General features: G+C 60.0%; 1 protein-coding gene across 1 annotated transcript in view; it reads right to left on the bottom strand.

Moving 5' to 3' along the window:
* The window catches only part of PSMG1 (proteasome assembly chaperone 1), a 13,172-nt gene extending 5,789 nt beyond the window's left edge, over positions 1-7,383 (bottom strand). Inside the window, exons 1-5 of the mRNA XM_066598958.1 lie at positions 7,226-7,383; positions 6,209-6,318; positions 4,765-4,913; positions 3,799-3,861; positions 697-895 (exon numbers count right to left, since the gene is read on the bottom strand). Coding sequence (XP_066455055.1) covers positions 697-895; positions 3,799-3,861; positions 4,765-4,913; positions 6,209-6,318; positions 7,226-7,353 — 649 coding nt within the window. The 5' untranslated portion in view covers positions 7,354-7,383. The remainder of the gene's footprint in view (positions 1-696; positions 896-3,798; positions 3,862-4,764; positions 4,914-6,208; positions 6,319-7,225) is intronic.
* Positions 7,384-12,629: the final 5,246 nt, after the last annotated feature.

Here is a 12,629-nt window from a genome sequence, read left to right as displayed (position 1 = left end):
TCACTCTGGGCCGACCCGCCCCCCCCCTCCTCTCCCGGGCCGCCCCCCACTCTGGGCCGACCCCCACTCTGGGCCGACCCCCCCCCCCCTCCTCCCCCGGGCCGCCCCCCACTCTGGGCCGACCCCCCCCCCCTCCTCCCCCGGGCCGCCCCCCACTCTGGGCCGACCCCCCCCCCCCTCCTCCCCCGGGCCGCCCCCCCACACTCTGGGCCGACCCCCCCCCCCCTCCTCCCCCGGGCCGCCCCCCCACTCTGGGCCGACCCCCCCCCCCTCCTCCCCCGGGCCGCCCCCCACTCTGGCCGACCCCCCCCCTCCTCCCCCGGGCCGCCCCCCACTCTGGGCCGACCCCCCCTCCTCCCCCGGGTTGCCCCCCCACTCTGGGCCGACCCCCCGGGCCGCCCCCCACTCTGGGCCAACCCCCCCTCCTCCCCCCGGGCCGCCCTCCACTCTGGGCCAACCCCCCCCTCCTCCCCCGGGCCGCCCCCCACTCTGGGCCAACCCCCCCCCTCCTCCCCCGGGCCGCCCCCCACTCTGGGCCACCCCACCCCCCTCCCCCCCGGGCGCCCCACACCTCCCGATGTATTTAGCCCTGCCACGTGCAGTACTTAGTAAGCAGAGATCCCTGGCCGCCCCTCACAAGGCGCTGACCTCCCTACAATCATGCACGAAGGGGTTAATGCTACTGATGTGCAGCACCTGCAGCCGGCAGCCCGTCCACGATATTCGGCGGCTCCAGGTAACCGCAGGGCGTCCGGTCCGCGTGCCGCTCTGTTGTAACCGCTCGGAGAAACGGGACGGGCAGATGATGTGTGGATTCTGTGGTCTTATAGTCGGTGACCGGCCGGGTGGAGAGGAGCGTCACCCTGAGGCAGGAGCGCTGCAGGAAGCCGAAGACCTGCAAGAGACCAAAGTGTATCAAGAGGCTATACAGGAGCAAAACCTGCAGGGGGCGACAACCGAACAAACGCTGCGACCATCACTATGGGGAAGCGCAGCTACCAGATACCAACAGGGCGAGGAGTCTCGATATTTGCACTGGGAAAGCCTCACATACAGGAATGACCCCTTTCTTACAGCCCACGACCTTTTATCAGACCCCCGGGCCTCTCACGATTGGCGCCCCCTGTATGGTAAATTCCCCCGTGACCCCGGAGCATAAAGTCACGGGACTAGTTTTCCGCTGATCAGTTTCAGTGTGAATCCACATTAGATGGAAGATCCAGCGATCGGAGCGACTTCCAACGGGGCCGGTCATCGCTGCTGGACTAGCGGGGCCTCACCGCCAACCGCGCGCGGGGGGGGGGGGAATTTATCGTGTAACGGTGCGGAGAGTATACAGAGAAGGGTGTGATCGAGGAAAACAATCCAGCGAAAGGGGATCCTGTGGATGGAAACAACTCATCACTGAAAGGGGTCGGAGGAGGATGTCAGGAATCGTTCTGACCAACAGGCTGCACAGTCAGCTGAATACAACGCTGGAGTTCCAACTAACGTGTCTGAACGCACAACTCGCCGTTCCTCCGCACGGATGGGATAACAGCGGGCGACCAGTTCCAGCGCCATTGTGTCTAAGAGGAACAGGAAGACTCCAGCGGGCAAAAGAGCGCAAAACTGGTGGTGGGGGTGAGGGTGCGGGTGGGGGTGCGGGTGGGGGTGGTGGTGGGGGGATTCTTTCTTTCTCCCACAGCGGTGCTACGATGATGAATGTCGCAGGCCCGCTCTACCTTTGGGCGTCCCGCGGAACTCCTCGCCCGTTGTTTTCAGTTGACCTTAGAAGACACCGCGTGGCGCCCGTTAGTGACCCCGAGGGTCCTACAGGGCAGTCAGAAGAGTTAATATGTCCGTGGGACTCACTATGAGCCCTTAGGGGGACGCAGGAGCCACCCTAAGGGACAAAGACCCTAAAGCTGATCTGCCCAGCACAGCCCTCTTCTAATTGGCTTGCCGTTAATTTAGTTGGTGGAGTGGGAGGAGACGGGTCAAGCCCGAAAAAGTGAGATAGAGAGAGGAGCAGGAAAACGTCAGGAAATGAAGGGTGAGGAGTCGCAGGAGACAGCGGGAGGAGCTGCAAGGTTTTGGTGACGTGCAGGAGTGGAGCACGGGTGTCCGACAGAAAGAGCCAGGGCCCGACCCCTACGGAACCAGAAGTCAGTGGGCTCTACTAGTCCCTCCATTCCTTCTCAAACAACCTGCAAATCCAATAAGTCTTCCACAATATGGTGGGGGGGGGAGGGGTCTAGGAATTACTGGTGGTTGTTCCAAGCACAGGAGGAAAGTCTGCTAACGGCTACAACTGCTTAGTGAACTCTGTGCTGCCATCCAGAAAGAAAACAGTAAAGTGTGCGCCGCCGGTTTTACTGCAACCAGTTTGGACTCTTTATTTGCATTTATGCAAGCACCGTATCACTCAGAGGCGCTGGCGTCACGTGACACGAACCACTAGTGACCATCACTCAGAGGCGCTGGCGTCACGTGACACAAACCACTAGTGACCATCACTCAGAGGCGCTGGCGTCACGTGACACAAACCACTAGTGACCATCACTCAGAGGCGCTGGCGTCACGTGACACAAACCACTAGTGACCATCACTCAGAGGCGCTGGCGTCACGTGACACAAACCACTAGTGACCATCACTCAGAGGCGCTGGCGTCACGTGACACAAACCACTAGTGACCATCACTCAGAGGCGCTGGCGTCACGTGACACGAACCACTAGTGACCATCACTCAGAGGCGCTGGCGTCACGTGACACGAACCACTAGTGACCATCACTCAGAGGCGCTGGCGTCACGTGACACAAACCACTAGTGACCATCACTCAGAGGCGCTGGCGTCACGTGACACGAACCACTAGTGACCATCACTCAGAGGCGCTGGCGTCACGTGACACGAACCACTAGTGACCATCACTCAGAGGCGCTGGCGTCACGTGACACGAACCACTAGTGACCATCACTCAGAGGCGCTGGCGTCACGTGACACAAACCACTAGTGACCATCACTCAGAGGCGCTGGCGTCACGTGACACGAACCACTAGTGACCATCACTCAGAGGCGCTGGCGTCACGTGACACGAACCACTAGTGACCATCACTCAGAGGCGCTGGCGTCACGTGACACGAACCACTAGTGACCATCACTCAAAGTCGCTGGCGTCACGTGACACGAACCACTAGTGACCATCACTCAAAGGCACTGGCGTCACGTGACACGAACCACTAGTGACCATCACTCAGAGGCGCTGGTGTCACGTGACACGAACCACTAGTGACCATCACTCAAAGTCGCTGGCGTCACGTGACACGAACCACTAGTGACCATCACTCAAAGGCACTGGCGTCACGTGACACGAACCACCAGTTACTGTCACTCAGAGCCTAATTACAATCCACCGACTGCTCGAGCCACCATTTTAGCCCAAGTAGCCACCACCGTGATCAGTCAAAAGTTAAAGCACCCAGTCGAACTGCTTCGGCCCCCACCTGCTCGCTGCATCACACGTGATGTGAGGCTTCCCACTGAAATCAATAGGAAAGAACTGCGATCCTCTGCCGTGCCACAAACACGTCCAAGGACTGCGATTTCACAGAAGCGATGGGGTTTTTAACGTAAAACATCTTGCCTCGGCGTGCAAAAGGCGTGTCGAAAAGTAACCTTACACTGCAACAATCACAGTGGGTGGCAGCATTAGTGACGCCTCATGAAGAAGCCAAATACTGGACCCCGCTTCTCATTAACTCTTTCTTGCCTGGATCGCAGAGCAGAACATCTGCGAGGAAGTATATCGTATCTCACCTTCTCGCACCAGCGGAACTGCTGATCTTCTGCCACAAAGGATCTGCACAGACAGAGCAGCACCTGGAATGAGAGGAAGCAGGTAAGATGGCGGCACGGGCGGAAGCGTCTTACAGACGACGGCGAGTAATGTGCTCAGCTGACGCTTGGCGCCATTTAAAGGGGTTTTCTGGACTATATTCTACATTCAGTCCGTCATCAGATTATTATTCCACTAGCCGATCCGTGTCTCTGAGCGCCGCTGCCACCACCCCTTCTGCTCCCGCGGTGCCCCGCCACCCCTTCTGCTCCCGCGGTGCCCCGCCACCCCTTCTGCTCCCGCGGTGCCCCGCCACCCCTTCTGCTCCCGCGGTGCCCCGCCACCCCTTCTGCTCCCGCGGTGCCCCGTCACCCCTTCTGCTCCCGCGGTGCCCCGCCACCCCTTCTGCTCCCGCGGTGCCCCGCCACCCCTTCTGCTCCCGCGGTGCCCCGCCACCCCTTCTGCTCCCGCGGTGCCCCGCCACCCCTTCTGCTCCCGCGGTGCCCTGCCACCCCTTCTGCTCCCGCCCAGGGCTGAGATGGGAATCTACGGGGTGGGGGGAGGGATGTGAAGGTATGCCACCGGCTTCCAGTGAAAGCGGAAGTAGTGGGCGGTCCTTGTAGGAGGGGATGCTCGTGGACGTCAGGGTAGTAAGCGGACACGGCGCGCAGCACAATGCAAGACCCGGAAACGGGGACAGAATATATTGGCGCACGCAGGACAGATATGGCTGCCTTGGAAGACCCCTCTAAGGTTGGTGACTCCTGCTTCGCCGCACTGCCTGCTGGGGGTCTAGGGTGGTCTGACATCCGCCTCACCAGACTGGCTGCTGTGTATGACCACGAGCCGCGCGGACCAGAAGCCCAAATGTGGTCGTCATGCAGATATCACCCCCCAATGGGGGCGGAGCCTGCAGAATCCTCACAGTTCTACAATGCGGCACTTACTGAGGGGTCGGCGACGGATCGGTAGAAGGTACAGGAGGAGGATGAAGTCGCCGCGTCACCCTTGGGGTCTCGACATCTTTCGTTCCACAGGCTGATGTGGCCGGCCGCTTCCCAACTCCCAGAGCTCAGGACGTACGCCGACAGGAACCCTGGAGGCAGAAACACGCGGCGGTTACGTCCGGCGCCGATTACAGCGAGCGAGAGAAGAACAAATGTGGGAAAAAGGTAATAAAAGTGGTGATTTCACCCAACTCAGATGTTAGAGCCGCCGGCCCCCCGGCCCCTCGGACCCCCCGGCCCGCGACCCAGAAACCAACGGGGGAACAAACCAAAATGGGAGAAAAAAGCCGGTGTCCTTTAGGGGTTAAATACCTCCAGGCTGCCGTAGTCCGTGGAGGCCTCCGCCCGCCGGCTGTCCTGCTGACTGACCGCTCCCCGGCGCAGGTATGCATCCATAATATGGACGAGCGTCCCGGGGCCCCTGCGCAATTCATGAGGCTGGTAATCCAGGTCAGGAGAGCCACAGTGCGGCCGGGCGCTCGCCCGTATTATGGATCAGTGAGAACGCTGGGGCGGGGGTCGTCACTCCTTGGGGGACACCGAGGAGGTCTGTGGAGGCTAACAAGCCGTTCCCGCACCCACCATCACTGGCAACACGGGGTACAGAGTGGAAGCAGGCGGCATAGTGGCCGACACTGGTAACTGCAGGCTGGGGTCCCATTAAAATGATTGAGAAGTGCACTTACCAGCGTTGCCCACTCTCCGGTGTTGGCGCCACCTGCTTTCGACCGCACCCATGTGTTGTGGCGCTGAACGCGGTCACCTGATCTGTCGGGGTCTGAAGCGGTACCCCTCCCCCGCCCCCATCGGCTACTGATGACACGGAGGAAATGCTGGCGGTAAAATCGGCCTTCAGAGGCCCCAACTGCTTTCTCTGTTGTCCTTCCAGGAGCCGCGCGCTTCCCCTTCGCCCGGCCCGGCGGACGGTCGGCTTCTGGGGACGACTTGGGTTTCTTAATGCACTAAAACATTTTTACATTTTTTTGTGGGAAGAAATTAAGAAAAACCGAACGAACCAACGAGGCCGAACCCGCCGATCAGTCAGGACTTTACTATAAAGTAAATAAAAATGTTTTTAAAGTTTTATTTTTTTAACACGGAGATGAAAGTGTCGAGGCGCGACGCTGCACCCCCGCCGTACGGTAATACGGACCACCCAGGAACTATCGGGCGGCCCCGGGGCCGGGGCGGAGGCCGTCAGAGGGCGGCCCCGGGGCCGGGAGGTGGCGGGCCACCTGATCACTCGTGTCGTCATCAGTGTCCGGACATGTGAGAGAGAATACAGAGAAGGTGAAGGACAGCACAGAGGACTTCAGGAGCGGCTCTGCTTACTGCGGTCACTGGCTACTTGAAGTCTATAGAAGGCCATCTGCTGGCGGCGTACCTGCGGCGTTGTCCCCGACAGCCAGGATTAGGCTGGAGCAGGGCAGCGTATGGTCCGCGGAGTCCTCCATGGCGGTGCGGGTGTCACAGCTCCACGTGACGGTCACCTCCCTGCAGACAGAGTCAGACATCAGGAGCGGCCGCACCCACCTATCAGGAGGCACGTCCGCGGCCCCTCCGGACAGCCGTGTAATGATAGTCCTCATTAATAATAATCTATTTGTATAGCGCCAACAATACAAGTGATATACAGGCGGTAAGAAGTGAACGAGGAGGGGGGGGGGACGCGCGGCGGGTGGCAGGCACGGGGGAGGGACGCGGGGGGAGGGGGCGCACGCCGGGTGGCAGGCACGGGGGGGGGGGGGGGGGCGCTCGGCGGGTGGCAGGCACGGGGGAGGGACGCGGGGGGAGGGGGCGCGGCGGGTGGCAGGCACGGGGGAGGGACGCGGGGGGAGGGGGCACACGCCGGGTGGCAGGCACGGGGGGGGGGGGCGCGGCGGGTGGCAGGCACGGGGGAGGGACGCGGGGGCGCACGCCGGGTGGCAGGCACGGGGGGGACGACGCAGGGACGCGCGGCGGGTGGCAGGCACGGGGGGGAGGGGGGACGCGCGGCGGGTGGCAGGCACGGGGGGGAGGGGGGACGCGCGGCGGGTGGCAGGCACAGGGGGGGAGGACACGGGGGAGGGGCACACAGCGGGTGGCAGGCACGGGGGGGGGGGCGATATCTGGGGACACCTACAGGTGATGGATGTCGTTGGGGCTTGTTGATATGGGGGATGATGATGGTGATATGGGGGATGAGGGTGATATGGGGGATGATGATGGTGATATGGGGGATGGTGATATGGGGGATGATGATGGTGATATGGGGGATGGTGATATGGGGGATGATGATGGTGATATGGGGGATGATGATGGTGATATGGGGGATGATGATGGTGATATGGGGGATGACGAAGATCTCTCTACCATCCTCACCACCACAATGAAGCGCAGCCGGATGGGACTCTACAATTACCTTTTCTTCGCTAATTCCCTCCGGATCTCCAGGTCTTCTTCCTCCTCCAGCTGTTCCTCTTCCTCCTCATCCTCCTCCACAGCCCTGGAGAACACAGACACAACCTCACCGAAGAAGGTGGCCGCCATGTCTGCCGGAGCAGGAAGTAGCTGAGAGCTGCAGGAGGAGTCAGATCTCCGCTCTCACCACTAGAGGGAGCCAGCATGTAGTACCCAGTAAGTACCAGGAGAGGGAGCCTGCAGCCACGCTGTACACGAGTGGGGATCCAGCGTGTAGTACCCAGTAAGTACCAGGAGAGGGAGCCTGAAAAGCACAGACTGTGACTGACAACTACAACTAAAGGGCGCTAGAGATCATACACAGCAGCTTCCACTAGAGGGAGCCCGAACACTACGGCCTGCTTTACGTCTACTGGGTGGTCAAGGAGGCTGCGACGAGACGCATATATCTATATTCCACAACACTTCTGCTCGATTCACAACCTGATTGGTTGTTTGGGTTGGCTGATTCACAGTGATTGGTTGTTTGGGTTGAATCGAGCAGAAGTGTTGTGGAATATACATATATCCCCCCCACCTCCCCGAGTAGTAATGGGGGGAGGGGAGGAGCGGGGAGGAAGGGGGAGGGGGGTTGTGGGCCAGTTATTCGACTAATGTAAACACAAGCAGGAACACGTGATGTGCAGCAGCCGCCACCAGAGGGAGGGTCAGGTAGGTGTAGAAGCTGTAATGCTGAAGATCGCCCAGCAGAGGGAGGCTGAAAACTGCATGTACCTGACCCGGTCTGTCCGCCGCGGGCGGTTGGGTGGGTTCACGCCCGCTCGTCTTCCTGACACCGACAGTCCGGGTCGCTGCGGGCGGTTGGGTGGGTTCACGCCCGCTCGTCTTTCTCGCGCCGACAGTCCGGGTCGCTGCGGGCGGTTGGGTGGTTTCACGCCCGCTCGTCTTCCTCGCGCCGACAGTCCGGGTCGCTGCGGGCGGTTGGGTGGGTTCACGCCCGCTCGTCTTTCTCGCGCCGACAGTCCGGGTCGCTGCGGGCGGTTGGGTGGTTTCACGCCCGCTCGTCTTCCTCGCGCCGACAGTCCGGGTCGCTGCGGGCGGTTGGGTGGTTTCACGCCCGCTCGTCTTCCTCGCGCCGACAGTCCAGGTCGCTGCGGGCGGTTGGGTGGGTTCACGCCCGCTCGTCTTACTCGCACCGACAGTCCGGGTCGCTGCGGGCGGTTGGGTGGGTTCACGCCCGCTCGTCTTCCTCGCACCGACAGTCCGGGTCGCTGCGGGCGGTTGGGTGGGTTCACGCCCGCTCGTCTTCCTCGCACCGACAGTCCGGGTCGCTGCGGGAGGTTGGGTGGGTTCACGCCCGCTCGTCTTCCTCGCGCCGACAGTCCGGGTCGCTGCGAGAGGTTGGGTGGGTTCACGCCCGCTCGTCTTCCTCGCACCGACAGTCCGGGTCGCTGCGGGAGGTTGGGTGGGTTCACGCCCGCTCGTCTTCCTCGCGCCGACAGTCCGGGTCGCTGCGAGAGGTTGGGTGGGTTCACGCCCGCTCGTCTTCCTCGCGCCGACAGTCCGGGTCGCTGCGGGCGGTTGGGTGGGTTCACGCCCGCTCGTCTTCCTCGCACCGACAGTCCGGGTCGCTGCGGGCGGTTGGGTGGGTTCACGCCCGCTCGTCTTCCTGACACCGACAGTCCGGGTCGCTGCGGGCGGTTGGGTGGGTTCACGCCCGCTCGTCTTCCTCGCGCCGACAGTCCGGGTCGCTGCGGGCGGTTGGGTGGGTTCACGCCCGCTCGTCTTCCTGACACCGACAGTCCGGGTCGCTGCGGGCGGTTGGGTGGGTTCACGCCCGCTCGTCTTCTTCGCGCCGACAGTCCGGTTCGCTGCGGGCGGTTGGGTGGGTTCACGCCCCCTCGTCTTCCTCACACCGACAGTCCGGGTCGCTGCGGGCGGTTGGGTGGGTTCACGCCCGCTCGTCTTCTTCGCGCCGACAGTCCGGTTCGCTGCGGGCGGTTGGGTGGGTTCACGCCCCCTCGTCTTCCTCGCACCGACAGTCCGGGTCGCTGCGGGCGGTTGGGTGGGTTCACGCCCCCTCGTCTTCCTCGCCCCGACAGTCCGGTTCGCTGCGGGCGGTTGGGTGGGTTCACGCCCGCTCGTCTTCCTGACACCGACAGTCCGGGTCGCTGCGGGCGGTTGGGTGGGTTCACGCCCGCTCGTCTTCCTGACACCGACAGTCCGGTTCGCTGCGGGCGGTTGGGTGGGTTCACCCGCTCGTCTTTCTCGCACCGACAGTCCGGGTCGCTGCGGGCGGTTGGGTGGGTTCACGCCCGCTCGCCTTCCTCGCACCGACAGTCCGGGTCGCTGCGGGCGGTTGGGTGGGTTCACGCCCGCTCGTCTTCCTCGCACCGACAGTCCGGGTCGCTGCGGGCGGTTGGGTGGGTTCACGCCCGCTCGTCTTCCTCGCACCGACAGTCCGGGTCGCTGCGGGCGGTTGGGTGGGTTCACGCCCGCTCGTCTTCCTCGCACCGACAGTCCGGGTCGCTGCGGGCGGTTGGGTGGGTTCACGCCCCCTCGTCTTACTCGCACCGACAGTCCGGGTCGCCGCGGGCGGTTGGGTGGGTTCATGCCTGCTCGTCTTCCTCGCACCGACAGTCCGGGTCGCTGCGGGCGGTTGGGTGGGTTCACGCCCGCTCGTCTTCCTCGCGCCGACAGTCCGGGTCTCTGCGGGCGGTTAGGTGGGTTCACGCCTGAGGACAATAGACCGCTGATTATACAAACCCCGGTGGCCCTCACCGATAGCGGCTGCCGGCGGCGCACCTTGTAGAAGAGACGCTGTATGGTAACAGCCGCCGGTCTAGTGGGCGGCCCCTGAGCGGTAGCCCACCATCTTACAACACCGCAAGGATCTGGCGCCGCTGTTCTCCATACATGCAGCAATGGACGCTCCTCATCGGGTTCCATCCATCCTTATCTCGGACACGAGGACTGCGAATCGGCACCATGCAGAACACAAATGTCTCTTCTTGCAGGGCCTGAAGCTACCAGCAGGGGCGCAGTAATCACACGGCGGCTGGTCACGTCACTGAATCCACTGTTGTCCCATTGGGGGGTCCGGAGCAGAAGACCCTCAGGAGGGGCCACACAGGGACCGCCGCTCATTGTGACACAAGTACTGTGGAGCATTTCACAGCGACAACCCAACACAAGGAACCGTCCCGCGGCCTGAACAGCATTTTCTGACGACTGTTGGCCCTCGAACACACGGCGTCCGCCAGCTCACTGAGCGAGAAGACGCGCCGTAGGCGGCAGTCATTGCACTTCAGCTCACTGATTAGCTGAAACGCCCCCCGCACAATTTCTCGCTCGGTGTAAACAGGAGCCGCGCAATTGTTGAGTGTTTCCTGTTTGCATTGATTGGAGGCGGCCGTCGATCTCCAGCGGTCTCCGCCTTTACGAAGCGCGAGTCGCTGGGGCGGCCGAGTCATCCCCTCATCTCTTGCTCAGTCATTATTGTAATACATCCGAGCGCCTAGTCCTGCCGAGGGCGCCACTGTTATGGGACCCTGCTGCCACGAAGGGGGTGCTTGTCTGTCCGGTGTTAGAATAGCGCCCCCTGCTGATGATTGGGAAGAGTCCACCGCAGTGAGGTGGCGTCTCCGCTTAGCCATAGTGTCGTATCACTCCTGCCACGGGAGAAGCGGCCGCTGGGGATCCCTCCACAGACCGAGCCGGAAGACAATGCAGGCCGAGGGTGTGACCACCTTAGACACTGAACCAGCAGGGGGCGCTCCAATATCAATCCCGGAATATCCACAAATAAGTGGAAATCCAGTGCCATTTAGCATCCTGTCGTTTTCCTGCATTTTCATCCCCTTTAAGAGGCGGCAGATTTCCAGGAAGAGACGTCTCCAAGCGGTGCCAGAAAGGTTCCTTGGGTGGAAGCAAGCGGCGATGTGAGCAGCAGTCTGTGACCCGCGGAGGGTCTCCGCATCGCTACCTGTACAGAGACACGCCAGTCAATGGAGTGCAAGGCTCCGCCTCCAGGACCGATAGGCTGTGACCCCCCCTGCAGGAGTGTCGCAGGGAACATGGGGGAAGGTATGGGGGGTGTAATGAATGGGGCAGATATTTGTGCAGATTCCACATTAAACACACAGTGGGAGCAGAGGTTTAACCCCTTAATGACGCGGCCTATTTTGGCGTTGAGGACCAAGCGATTTTTGGTATTTTTCCATCTCCATTTTTCAAAAGCCATAACTTTATTATTTTTCCGTCGGCGCGGCCGTATGAGGGCTTGTTTTTTGCGTGGCGAGCTGTAGATTTTATCGGTGCCACTTTTGGGTACATTTGACTATATTGTAAAACTTTTTTTTTTTTTTTTTTTATGATAACAGGGAGAGAAAACGCATCAATTCTGCCATAGATTTCTTTTTTTACAGCGTTAATCATGCAGCATAGATGACACAATACATTTTTTCTGCGGGTCGGTATGATTAGAACGACACCAAAATTCTTATATTTTTTTTAGGTTTTTACACTTTTTTGCAATAAAAAGCCTTTTTTTTTTATCTTTATTTTTATTCTATCGCTGCATTCAAAGTCCTGTAACTTTTTTATTTTTCTATGTACGGAGCTCTATGGGGGCTTATTTTTTGCAAGACGAGCGGTAGTTTTTATTGGTACCGTTTTGGGGAATGTACGGCTTTTTTGATGACTTATTGCATTTTTTGTGAGGCAAAATGCTAAGAATTTGGATTTTGCCTCTGTTTTTTTAACGCTTTTTGTCGTACAAAATAAAAAGCGTGTTCAACTTTTTGTACACATTGCTACGGACGCGTCAATACCCAATATGTGGGGTTTTCATTTTTTTTAACCTTTTTTTATGCTAATATTAGAGAGAGCATAAAAAAGGGGGTTTTTTTACATTTTTTTATTTTACATTTTTTTTTTTTTTTACTTTTTTTTTTACATTTTTCTTTTACATTTTTTTTTTTTACATTTTTCTTTTCTTTTTTTTTTCACTATTTGAGTCCCTCTGAGGGACTTGCAGCACTGTGCCTATCATCGCTGTCATAAGGCATGGCAGAGCAGTAGCTCTGCCATGCCTTATCGCTTATACAGCGATCATAGGCACAGGCAATACAGGACGCCAGTGTCTGGCATCCTGTTGCCATGGTGACAGGCCAGGCTCTCGCAATAACATCCCGAGAGTCGGCCGGAGACAGAGGGAGCGCGCTCCCTCTGTGAACTCTTTCCCTGCCGCGATCTACTTAGATCGCGGCAGGGAAGGGGTTAACAGCGGGGGGCGCATCTCCGATGCCCCCCGCTGTTGCAGCGGGACGCCGGCTGTGACTGACAGCCGGCTCCCGCTGCGGGATAGCGCGGGGTCAGTCATGATCTCGTGCTATCCCGATGAC

The sequence above is a fragment of the Eleutherodactylus coqui genome, chromosome 4, assembly GCF_035609145.1.
Source record: "Eleutherodactylus coqui strain aEleCoq1 chromosome 4, aEleCoq1.hap1, whole genome shotgun sequence".
In the NCBI taxonomy this organism is placed as follows: Eukaryota; Metazoa; Chordata; class Amphibia; order Anura; family Eleutherodactylidae; genus Eleutherodactylus; species Eleutherodactylus coqui.
Note: the sequence above shows the minus strand (reverse complement) of the source record. Positions and strands in the feature narration are given on the sequence as shown.